This window comes from Alexandromys fortis, unplaced genomic scaffold, assembly GCF_014885135.2.
Source record: "Alexandromys fortis isolate MF-2015 unplaced genomic scaffold, M_Fortis_MF-2015_v1.1 scaffold_149, whole genome shotgun sequence".
Taxonomy (NCBI): domain Eukaryota; kingdom Metazoa; phylum Chordata; class Mammalia; order Rodentia; family Cricetidae; genus Alexandromys; species Alexandromys fortis.
Window position 1 is genome coordinate 17,208 of NW_026068025.1, and position 13,327 is coordinate 30,534.

Below are 13,327 nucleotides of genomic sequence, written 5' to 3' on the forward strand. Positions count from 1 at the left end.
TCCCAGAAAAAGTGGGGCTCTTATCAGGAGCTCTACACCCACTCCTCCACACCCAGCCCCTTCAAGTATGTCTCCTTCCATTCGATGGGACATAGCTGATAAGCTATTCCAGGAATTCCAGCTACGACCAAAGCCACTTCTGTCCCACTCAGTGTAAACCAGCAGTTGTGCTTTCTGCAGTCTTTGCCCTTTCCCAAGCCCTGGGCACATTTGCCTTTCCTAAGGGAAATCCTCACACTGCTCCTGCAGCTGCCCAGAATCTAGTCCAACACCCAGGCTATAGCCGGTACCGTCATTGGCCCCCATGCCTGCATTGCTCCCTCCCAGCTCACATGGAGGTCTGGGGGAGGTCTATCAGGGTGGCCTTGAGTACCAGCCTCAGCACCCCACAGGGTTCAGCTAAGATCCTCTATGGCAGTGGAAAAAGGATCTGAGGGGCAGAACAAACTGACTGACTGGAGCAGGTTCCTTCTGCTGGTTTCTTTATTCCTTGGGGGATGGAAAGGAAGACGGGTGGGGGGAAGGAAGGGAAGACGGGGGAAAAGTGAAGATGGGTAAAAGGGAAATGGGGAAGAAGGGTAAAAAGGGCCATTCTCCCCAAAGCTTTGAGTTCATATAGGCATACAGAAAAGTTAGTGACTCCATAGGTGGTAACAATAGGATCAAGCATGTAATTTCAGAGTCACGAAAAACAGGTGGCTCTGACAAGGAGGCGCCTTACATCTCAGAGGGAGCTGGGCTGGGAAGCTCCCAGGCAGTATAGGGAACATAGCATTGGTAGTTATAGTGAGGGTCTGGTTGAGTTCAAAGGAATCTCTTGGGGACTTTGCTTTTGACTCCAGCAGGGTGCCTGACAGTACCCAAGTGAGAATTAATTTCTCTGAGTCTGACTAAGCAACTCAAACCTTTTTTCTGTATCTCTAGGGGTAAAGGTAAAAACAGTTTCCTGGACTATGACCTCATATTAATTGAAACCAAGGTGAAGGATAAATACAGAATATTAATACCTTCTTAGGTTAGAGCAAAGGGCCAATAGGTTACACTTTCCTAAGTCTGCTTTTGGAGCAGACATATCGGCTCCTTCCTTGTTGATGAATCCTGTCAGTAAAGATACTTGTGGGTGACTAGTTTCTGTAGATTTTGGCTATGAGAATAATGGTTTGACTGAGTGAAAATGAGTATGAGAACCATGGTTTCAGGGTGTGGAGGGCGGTATCCGGTTACGCTACAGGAACAGTCAGCTTTGCACTGCTGGGATAACACAGAGAGGAGAAATGTTGTGATTTCACGAGGTTTCTACAGAATTAACAGTGACTTATCCCAAAGACAGGTGTTCCCGCAGCTCTGAAAAACGGGTTCTTCACAATATTATATTTTTTGTAAATTTGCCTGCTGATCTGTCAGCTGTACATTTGCTGTATAGTCTTGTGGACTCGCCACAGCGGTCCTCAGGCAAATAGTCGTGCAGTCAGGAGGGATGGAAATACATGATGAAATGGGAGCCTCGGCGCTCCTCCTGTTCGGCACCTGTGGCAGATGTCTTCTCTGGAGCTGCTGATGAGCCAGGAAAAGAGCTCAGAGCAAAAGATACTTCCATGGTGAAAAGTTTCTTCACCCCGATAAACCTCTCCACAGACACAATAATTCGAATCAGACCAAATCAAACAAAATTAGAAAAAGCCCAGGTTTAATGGATGCCAGCTTTCCCCGGGTGGCCTTCCAGCACCTCAGAGAGGAGATGGGGAAGGAAGACCACAAACCACATGTTTGTTCTCTAGGGTAAATTTAAATACCATGTGGGAATGGTCTTGAGCATTTCTGGGGAGGGCATCATCGTTTGGCAGGGTTTCTCAGAGGCAGAGTCTGGACTGAGGCTGATGTCTGAGGGAGACCACAGATGCTTGCTTTGATTTGCCAATTCACTAATGTCCACTGAGGGCTCATAGTCAGGCACTGACCTTCTCTACAGGCAGAGAAAGAGTGCAGCATGTTCCTGTGTCACACACCCATAGAGTTGAAAATAAAAGAGCAGAAGGAATAATAAATAAAATCAAGGTCTCTAGGAAGAGGGATTAACACAAACCTAGAACTCAAGCGTTTCATATTATATGTGTTCCCCAACGTAGGACATTGGTCCAACACTGTTCATAGAATGATTTTTTAATTAAAAAAATGAATCTTAAAAAATTAATAAAAAAATTTTTAAAGGATGATTAATAAAAAAATTACTAGTAAAGAAGGTATATGTGTGTTGGAGAGGTAAATCAGCAACAGAAAGAAAAAGAGGAGTTTCAGAAAATCTATAGGCTATTAAGATGGAAATGTGTTAATAATGAGAGTAAAACTAAAAACTCTATCTTTTAAAACAATATTGAAATGGTTATGAAATTATTTGCTTCATTACATAGAAAGCAAACACCCGGGACTGCTTCCCAATTGAATACAGGGAGAATTTAACAGCAATAGAAATTTGGCAGGTGTGCCCTCTCCCCGTCCTGTATCTCTCCCTCCGTCTTTTCCTTTCTCTCTCTTCCTTCTGAGTTCTTTGAAATGCCGTTTAGATAAGCAGCTTCGCGGTGTTAGCTTTCTGATGGAAGCCATGACTCTGTAGACAACATGGAGCTGCATACACAGATCTGAGCCTGCCTCCTCTTGCTGTCCTCTCCCTTAGCTGTGTGTGGCCCCTGCATCTGAACACAATTCGAGCAGACATGTCCAATCACACAAGAGTGACTCATTTCATCATCATGGGCTTCTCAGATGCCCCACAGCTGAGATTGGTGGTAATCCCGTTTTTCTTGCTTGTCTACACATTCGGCCTCCTGGGGAACATCTCCATCATCGCAGCTGTGGTGAGAGACAGGAGGCTCCATTCCCCCATGTACTTCTTCCTGAAGAATTTATCTTTCCTGGACATGTGCTACACTTCAGCCACCATCCCCAAGGCAGTGGTTATGTCCTTCACAGGCTCGGGGCTCATCTCCTATCTCGAGTGTGTAGCACAGCTTTACGTATTTATCACGCTCTCTGCTACTGAATGCTTCCTGCTCACAGCCATGGCTTATGACCGGTTCCTGGCCATCCTCAGACCACTGCTCTATGGAACCATCATGAGCCACAAATGTCGCGTTGAGCTGGTGGTCACTGCTTGGGTGAGTGGGGCCATCTACTCAGCCTTCCACACTTTCAACACCTTCTCCCTCCCCTACTGTGGACCCAATGTTGTTGAACACTTCTTCTGTGACATCCCTCCAGTCATGAGGCTGTCCTGCACTGACTACCATCTCAATGAGGAGGTGGGCTTTGCGGTGAGCAGCTGCATCGTCATGAGCTCCTTCGCCCTCACGGTCCTCTCCTATGTGGGCATCGTGTCCACAGTTGTCCGCATCCCCTCAGTGGACGGCAGGTGGAAGGCCTTTTCCACTTGCTCCTCTCACCTGACCACAGTTGTCTTGTTTTATGGAACTGGAAGCTTCATGTACCTGAGGCCCGCCTCTCGGTACTCCCCAACCCAGGGTCGCCTGGCATCTATTTTCTACTCTGTCCTCACTCCGTCTTTGAATCCAGTGGTCTATTGTCTGAGGAACAAAGATATGAAGTTTGCTCTGCAGAAACTTTATTACAGAAGAAAATACTGAGTCCTCCAAGACTACAGTGTGTGGTTGTCATGGTGAAACTGGAGCCAAGAGTTTCACCCCCATACACATCACACCCCTTCCCTTCCTGTGACACTTGACGCCTAGTGACAAAGCCGGGTGTACAGGCTGCAGGAGACCATCACAGTCCCTGCGGTGAACTTTCAACTCCAGTGGATTCTAGACCCTCTTCTGGTCTCCAGAGGCATCCAGACCCATGTGTGCTATCTACACACAGATATACACATAAATAGTAGCATTTAAAAAATGTGGAAGATTGTGTCTCAGAATCTTCAAAGAAATAACAAACTGAATGGCTAAAATCAAGTGAAAATATATAAGTAGATAGATTATTGAGACAGAAATAAATATACACAAAAAATTGTGTCTGCCATCAGAGACATCTGTCCTATATTCATCTGAAGAAGCTTTTTGGTGTTGGTGTTCAACCCTGTGCTGACCTGCTTTCCGACTGTCCAGTCTTCTACTACAGGATGACCTAGACAGATCTTTCAGTCTTGTTCCCATCTCTGTTTGCAGAACCTGAATTTATACACAAGGAAATGGCCAGCCAGCAGGGCTGTTTGACTCACTCTTCCCAGGCTCTGGGAGAACTCAGGAGTACCATTTTGAGTGACTCTGAAGTCCCCACATGGAATAGACATTCTCTCCCTGTATTTCTGTATATACGTGTGTGTGTGTGTGTGTGTGTGTGTGTGTGTGTGTGTATCTGTATCTCTCCCTCTACTTCATTGTGAAATCAAAGAACATGGTCAGCAAGCCAAAATAACAACCTACAGAATAGGAAAAGATCTTCACTAACCTCACATCAGACAGAGGTCTGATCTCCAAAATATACAAAAAATTTAAGAAATTGGTCATCAAAAGAACAAATAATCCAACAAAAAAAATGGAGTACAGGCCTAAACAGAGAACTCTCAACAGAGGAATCTAAAATGCCTGAAAGACACTTAAGTAAATATTCAACATCCTTAGTCATCAGAGAAATATAAATCAAAACAATTCTGAGATTCCATCTTACACCTGTAAGAATGGCCAAGATCAAAAACACTGATGACAACTTATACAGGAGAGCTTATGGGGTAAAGGGGAAACCCCTGCATTTCTGGTGGGAATGTACCCTGGTACAGCCCCTTTGGATGTCAGTGTGGTGATTTATCAGAAAATTAGAAAACAACCTTCTTCAAGACCTAGTAATACCACTTTGGGATATATATCCAAAGGATGCTCAATCTTGCCAAAAACATGTGCTCAACTATGTCCATAGCAGCATTGCTTGTCATAGCCAGAACCTGGAAAAAACCTAAATGCCCCTCAAACAAAGAATGGATAAAGAAAATGTGGTACATTTATACAATAAAGTACTACACAGCAGAAAGAAATAACAACATCTTGAATTTTTCAGGCAAATGGATGGAGCTAGAAAACATCATGTTGAGTGACGTAACCCAGACCCAGCAAGACAATTATCACATGTACTCGCTCATAAGTGCATTTTAAACATAAAGCAAAGAAAACCACAGGTCATAATACCAGAGAATCTAGATAACAATGTAAATCCTAAGAGAGATATACATAGATCTAATCAACATGGGAAGTAGAAAAAGAAAAGATCTCCTGAGTGAACTGGGAAAATAGGGACCTTGAGAGAGGGTTAAAGGGAAGAAGAGATGTAGGGAAAGGAGCAGAAAAAAAACCGTAAAGCTCAATAAAAATTTAAAAAATGGAAAAAGGAAAGCATCCTCAACAAATAGTGCTATCATAACTGAATGTAAACATTCAGAAGAATGAAAATAGATATGTATCTATCACCATGCACAAAACACAAGTCTAAATGGATCAAAGACCTCAACATAAAAGCAAACACTCTAAACCTCATAGAAGAAAAGAGGAAAATATCCTTGAACACATTGGCACAGAAGGCCACTTCCTAAATATAATGCTAATAGCACAGACACTGAAAGCAATAATTAAAAAAATCTGACCTCCTGAAACTGAGAAGCTTCTGTAAAGCAAAGGACACAGTCAACAAGATAAATGGCAGCCTACAGAAGCAGAAAAGATCTTCACTAATCCCCACATCTGACAAAGGACTGATCTCCAAATAATGCAAAGAACTCAAGAAACTATACATCAAAAGACCAAATAATGAATAAAACGGTGGGGTACCGATCTAAACAGAGAACTCTCAACAAAGGGATCTCAAATGCCTGAAAAAACGTTAAGGAAATGTTCAACATCTTTAGTCATCAGAGAAATGCAAATCACAACAACTCTGAGATAGCACCTTACACCTGTCAGAATGACCAAGATCAAAAACACTGATGACAGCTTATGCTGGAGAGGATGTGGAATAAGGGGAGAACTCCTCCACTGATGGTGGGAGTGCAAACTTGTGGAGCCACTTTGGAAACCAGCATGGCTCAGGAAGTTAGGAATCAGTCTACCTAAATACAAAGCATTACCACTTTTGGGCATATACACAAAGAATACACACTCACAACAAAGGAAAATTGCTCACTATGTTCGTAGAAACAGTATTCGTAATACCCAGAACCTAGAAACAATCTAGATGCCCTTCAACTAAAGAATGGATAAAGAAAACGTGGTACATTTACACAATGGAGTACTACTCGGCGGTAAAAGAGCAATGACATCTTGAAATTTGCAGGCAAATTGACAGAACTAGAAAAAGCCATTCTGAGTGAGGTAACCCAGACCCAGAAAGACAAATAAAATATGTACTCACTCATAAGTAAATATTGGAGTTAAAGCAAAGGACAACCAGCCTACAGGCCACATTCCCAGAGAATCTAGGTAACAAAGAGGACCCTAAGAGAAAGATACATGGGTCCACTTAGGAAGGGGAAAAAAGACAAGATCTCCTGAGTAAATTGGGAGCGTCTAGAATAGTGGAGGACAGAGAGGACAAGGGAAGGGGAGTGAGGGAAAAAATGTATAGTATATCCCTATACAAACAATTAAAACAAGAAGGATTAATAAAAAGTAAAATAAAATAGTAAAAATAAAAGGAAAATCAAAGAAGAAACAACCTAGGAAAAAATATGGACAACAACATGCATGAATCTCACATGCCAAGTGTAAGTCAAAGAAGCCAGATACAAATGTGAGTCAGAGCATATTGGCAAACATGGGCACCTGTTCAAAATAGATTGCCTCCAGCCATCTGTGGAGATACGGTGATGGGGGAATATGAAGGACACCCAAGTTGATGCTCATGTTTAGCATGTCCAGAGTTGGTTACATGAACTTCATCATACAGCAATATTGAATAGGCCTTTAGACATCAGATTTGCATCTGTGTCCTTTTGTATTTATGTGTTCCAAAGGTCCTTGGCAAATCTCAGGAAACAAACTGTACCAGAGCAGACATTGTAGAGGAAACACCAATAGTGTAGGTATACAAGACACACATAAGCACACATGCACTCGTGTGCGCATGCACACACACACACACACACACACACACACATACACATTTATTTTCCTTTGTTTGCCTTTAGACAGGACTGTGTATCATAGTCCAGAATGGTCTCAGGTTCATAATCCCTCTGCCCAGCCCCATTAGTGCCGGGTTTGGTTTTCTGTCCACCAATCTAGATGTATTTTTAAAAATGATAAATCCTGTTGTATTTGACAAATAAAAAATTAGTTGTAAGCTTCAAAGGGTCACTTATGGCATGCAATAACAAGCCTACCATTTTAAGGACCTCATCCATAAATGTGTGGAAGGCAAGACAAGGCTTTGGGGGAATCACATGTTTACTATCACAGATCACAGCAGCAGATACAAGAGCACAGTGGAGTTGGTTGATGCTCCTACATACCCTAAGAACTTGGACAAGGAAAATGGTGAGTTCATATTTCTTAATTTCATATTTGAGGACTGAATAAAATAGAGATATTTTTGTCTTAAAATATCTGTCTCATTGGGTGTCAAGTCTGAGATTTCTGAAAAATAAAACCGTAATTTACTTATACCAACTGACATTTTCTTGTAGCCCCAGGAAATGCTTTTTAAGATATCCCTAAGATGACCCATAGGGACCCTGAGAAATCTTAGTCAATGTACCTGACAGACCAAACGTATTCCTAGAGCACGTTCCCCAGACAGAGCATACTGTCTCTGTTCCCAGATGACCTGGAAGGTGAATCACGTTAAAATATTTAGACACACAATGAAATCAGACAGCTTCATGCATCCACACCTCCAGCAATCCCTTGCCAGAACAGCAGAGTTACCACCTGAGACACTCCTTCTGTCCATTTCATCACTTGATGACCTTTGGACACAGAAAGTGAGCATCATTCCTCCAGGTAAGAGCTGACCGAGATGAATGAAATTGAAAAATAATATCTTTTGTGAATAATTGCAAGAGATGTCCTCACCATGTGTCTCCAACTTGCTCTTCATTTAGGAAAATTGAAGGTCTATAAATTACAGAATTTTTTGAGAAAAAAGCTCAGCATTTGTGTATCACAACTACTCTGAGTATGATTTCACCACTGGTTTTTAATATATTATCAACTGGGCACAAGACAGAATATGTGGTTTTGCTTATGAGGCTTGTTTATCTACTAGGAGAGAAACTGTTGTAAATTACGGTTTCTAAAGTTCTTCAATTATCGTAAGAAAAAGGCCTGATGTAACCAGACTAACAGTCCAGCTACTTCAGAGTAAGAGACAGGGGGGCATTGCAAGTTCAGGATCTTTGTGATCAGAGAGTGAATTCAAGGCCAACTAACTAATAACCTTGACTTAAAAACATCTTCTTAACTATATTCACATGTATCAGCTGTCTAAATTTGCAAGAATCATGAGTTGCTTCCTCTGATGCCCGCGGAATTCAAGGAAGCCAGTTACATCACTGGAGTGGGAGATGGCAGCTTCCAGATCTACAGAGATGCCCACTAAGGAGGGAATGCAGAGCAGCATCTGAGTGAACAAGGACTGGCTCTGTATCCAGTGTTGTACTTCATTGTCTCTAAATTTTTGGTCTGAGTCTAAGCTGGTCCTTCTCATACAGTGTCTAGGAAATAAAGTTACAAACTCATAAAAATTGAAAATAATACACACAATCAAAAATCTGCCTTTTAAACTGTATCTAAATTCAATTAATCAACTAATCTTGGGAAAAGCAGGATCTGAACACACCTGAGATCTGAATAACTAAGTTGACTCAGGAAATTCAGGCCCCTGTGCGCTAGGGACTGAGGCTGCAATAGAAAACATAGCAGGGGATGTTTGTCCTCAGTTCATGTCAGGTGTCATGACTCAACTCCATCAACTGAGAGAAAGGGCAGGTCCCCACTTCTCCTGCTAAAGAACTACTAAGATATTTAATCTCACTTGCCAATTTGATCAGGTCTAGAACCACCTAGAAGATATAACTTCAAGGCATACCTATTAGGGATTGCTCACACTAAGGCTAGCCTCTGAGAATCTCTACAAGGGATTGTCTGGCATGGATGAACTGATGTGTGTAGCAGAACCATGTGGGCAGGGACCCTGGACTTCATAAGAAGGAGAGAGTGGACTGAGTACAAGCATTCATTTCTCTCTTCCTCCTTGAAGACACAGTATGGCCAACTGCATTATTTATTCTGAACTGAATTATGTACCCAATATATTTTTCTTGGTGTACTTAAACATTTTTAAAAAGGCCCTCATGTATCCCGGGTTCCACTAAAACTCTCCTAGAATTCTGATTCTCCTGCCTCCATCTCCCATACCCTGTGAATCACAGGCCATATTCAGTTTTGACTAGTGATAATTTAATGGTTTTATGTGATATTTCAGTGTCTGAGACACTGTAATATAAGTTAAGCTAATAATTATTCATCACCTAACCTTCTTAATAGATACAAAAAAAAACTGATTGTGGAATGGTCAGGAAACTAGGAAGAGAATAATCCCAGAGTCTAGCACACCCACTCTGAGTATGTACCCAAAGGGATTTAAATCTATACATTGCAGAGATGTTTGCATTAATGTGTCTGCTGAAGCACTCCTGGAAGTAGTTGAGCAACAGAAACAACCAAAGTGCCCACCAGTGCAGGAATGGATTAAAAGTGGTAAAATCCACACAGGGTTCATGGTCTATAGGAAAGAGGTAAGTCCTTCCTCTGTCAGCAAGGAAGATGAGCCTGGACATCATATTACTTCAATAAGACAGGGATAGAAAGACAATTCTGCTGCTGTTATGGCGTTAAGTGAGAAATCACTCCATGCACTTAGAGACTAATAAAGGAAAATTCTTTTAATAATAGACAGTAACCATTTTGGCTGGTGCAAATAAGGAGAACAGTTCAAAACAGAAATCCTCCACAGTTTATACAGGTTAGTAATATCACAGCACTTCCTTACACACTTTATCAGTAAGTTGCTTTAGGTTCCTACCCAAGTTACACTTTGAATATTAAACATGATTTACAGAGACAGAAACTGCCTGTTTGGGTCATTTGTAGACAAATGAGGGAGACTTACAATGTAAAGGTATAATGCTAAGAAATTGTTACAGTTATGTTGGTATTTAATGTTTTCTACACTAACAAGGGCATTCATAGAGGAACAGTATTTCAAAGTAAAGTTTATAAGGTACAAGTTTCCCCAAGGCTAAAGAAAGATGTTGTAAATGTCCCCTCATTTTCACAAATGACATTAGCGAATATCTCAAATTTAAAACCACTTTCTAGCAAAATCCACATCCTAGTCACATCAGATTAGGCAGACAAACCAGCCAGGATCTAGAATTGATTTCTTCTAAAACCAGAGGTAATACCTTGTGCCAGGGTTTATCATGCTGAATTAGGGAGAAGTGACTGGAAAGATGGGAGGGAGTGAAGGGGGGAGCACCTGGCCCACAGCCACCGTGACCATGCCTAAGTCAAGTGACAATCACAGTCACCTGACCAGTAAACGTAGAGTCTTTCTGGCTGGAGCTTGCTGACCTCTCAGGGTCAGTTCCACCCGAAGTTAATCCTCTTCCACAGGAGCAGACTCTTTCTCAGCTCTGTCTCTAGAAAAAAATAATTATATTGCTTATATTTTGTGGATTTTATAAAACATAAGAAAATTTAGCTTGTTTTTTAAAGATTTATTTATTTATTTAACATTGTAATATTGTCTGCATGCATATCTGTATGAGGGTGTCAGATCCTAGCAAACTGGAGTTACAGAGAGTTGTGAAATGCCTTGTGGGTGCTGGGAATTGAACTTGGATCCTGTGGAAGAACAGCCACTGTCCTTGATTGCTGAGCCCTCTCTCCAGTCCCAGTAACCAAAACCTCTACACTCATCCACACCCAGCTCCTTCAAGGATTTCTCCTTCCATTTGATGGGACATAGCTGGTGAGCTAGATCAGGAATTACAGGTGAGACCAAAGCCACTTCTGTTCCACCCGAGCACCCGTGCACTGTGCTTTCTACAAACTTTGCCCTTTCCCAAGCACTGTGCACATTTGCCTTTACAAAGGGAAATCCCTACACTGCTCCTCCAGCTCCCAGAATCTAGTCCAGCACCCAGGCTGCCGCCAGTGCCTTCACTGGGCCCCATGCCTGCATTCTTCCCCCACGCTGGCATGGAGGTTTTTTGCAGGTTCTCAGCCAAATAGTAGTGCAGTCAAGAGGGTTGGGAATATGTGACAAAAGTGGGAACCTTGGCTCCCCTTGCCAGCACCTGTGCAAATGTCTTCTCTGGAGCTGCTGATGAACCAAAAAAAAAAAAAAGGGGGGGTGGGGGGGTTCAGAGAAAAAAAGATGCTTCCATAGAAATAACATTCTTTAAAACCTAACCAGCAGGCTACACATTCAAAGTCAGTGAGTGTTGGGGGTTTATGTGTGTCCACACACGTGACCTCACTCACAGCTGAGAACACAGAGAGCCCTGCCACAGAGCAAGTATCCAGGCTCATGTCTGAAGGAGACCATAGAAGCTTGCTTTGGCTTGTCCCATCACTAAAGTCCTCTGAGGGCTCATCGTCAGACATTGAGCATCTCTACAGACATAGAAAGAGTGCAGCTTGTTGCTGCATCACACACCACAGAGTAAAAGAAAAAAGCAGGAGGAAAATAAACAAAATCGTGGTTTCTAGGAACAAGGATTTACAGAAACATAGAACTCAGGTGTTTCGCATTACATGTGTTCCTCACCAGACGACATTTGCCCAACCGTGTTATTAAAATGATTTTTTGATTTAAAAAAAAAGTCTCTACAGTAAAATTAATAATATATTTACTAGTAAAAAATATGTATGTAGGAGTGTTAAAAAACAATAGAAAGAAAAAGCAATAGAATAAAAATGAGGAGATTCACAAAATTTATAGACTATCAAGAAGAAAATGTGTTATATTTATGAGAATAAAATTTAAAAAATACTGACCATTTAAACAACATTGAAATGTTTAGGACTTGATTTGCTCCAATAAAAAGAAAGTTAAAACCTGGGACTACTTCCCACTTGATGCCAAGGAGAATTTAAGAGCTATAGACCCCTGGCAGGTATGCCCTCTCTCTCCTTTTCTCTATTTCCTCCCTCCCTCTTCTACTTCCCATTCCTTTTCTCTTCCTTCTCCTCCTCCTGAGTTTTTGAAATACCATTTAGATAAGCTGCTTCGTGGTGATAGTTTTCTGATGGAAGCCGTAACTCTGTAGACAACATGGAGCTGCATACACACGTCTGAGCCTGCCTCCTCTTGCTGTCCCCTCCCTAGCTGTGTGTGGCCCCTGCATCTGAACACAATTCGAGCAGACATGTCCAATCACACAAGAGTGGCTCACTTCCTCCTCGTGGGCTTCTCAGATACCCCGCATCTGGGATTGGTGGTCATCCCATTTTTCTTGCTTGTCTATACATTTGGGTTCCTGGGGAACATCTCCATCATCGCAGCTGTGGTGAGAGACAGAAGGCTCCACTCCCCCATGTACTTCTTCCTGAAGAATTTATCTTTCCTGGACATGTGTTACACTTCAGCCACCATCCCCAAGGCAGTGGTTATGTCCTTCACAGGCTCGGGGCTCATCTCCTATCTCGACTGTGTAGCACAGCTTTACATGTTTGTCACACTGTGTGCTACTGAATGCTTCCTGCTCACAGCCATGGCTTATGACCGGTACCTGGCCATCCTCAGACCACTGCTCTATGGAACCATCATGAGCCACAAATGTCGCGTTGAGCTGGTAGTCACTGCTTGGGTGAGTGGAGCCATCTACTCAGCCTTCCACACTTTCAACACCTTCTCCCTCCCCTACTGTGGACCCAATGTTGTTGAACACTTCTTCTGTGACATCCCTCCAGTCATGAGGCTGTCCTGCACTGATTACCACCACAATGAGGAGGTGGGCTTCGCTGTGAGCAGCTGCATCATCATGAGCGCCTTTGCCCTCACGGTCCTCTCCTATGTGGGCATCGTGTCCACAGTTGTCCGCATCCCCTCAGTGGACGGCAGGTGGAAGGCCTTTTCCACCTGCTCCTCTCACCTGACCACAGTCGTCCTGCTCTATGGAACTGGAGGCTTCGTGTACCTGAGGCCCGCCTCTCGGTACTCCCCGACCCAGGGTCGCCTGGCATCTATTTTCTACTCTGTCCTCACTCCGTCTTTGAATCCAGTGGTCTATTGTCTGAGGAACAAAGATATGAAGTTTGCTCTG

At 42.7% G+C, this 13,327-nt stretch overlaps 2 protein-coding genes across 2 annotated transcripts in view; both read left to right on the forward strand.

The window, feature by feature from the left end:
* Nucleotides 1-2,711: 2,711 nt before the first annotated feature.
* LOC126514713 (olfactory receptor 1019-like) lies at nucleotides 2,712-3,638 on the forward strand. The gene has a single exon (XM_050163807.1). The coding sequence runs from the start codon at nucleotides 2,712-2,714 to the stop codon at nucleotides 3,636-3,638; it is 927 nt and encodes a 308-aa protein (XP_050019764.1).
* Nucleotides 3,639-12,430: 8,792 nt separating this feature from the next.
* The window catches only part of LOC126514711 (olfactory receptor 1019-like), a 3,437-nt gene continuing 2,540 nt past the window's right edge, over nucleotides 12,431-13,327 (forward strand). Inside the window, exon 1 of the mRNA XM_050163806.1 lies at nucleotides 12,431-13,243. Within this exon, the coding sequence (XP_050019763.1) occupies nucleotides 12,431-13,243 (813 nt within the window). The remainder of the gene's footprint in view (nucleotides 13,244-13,327) is intronic.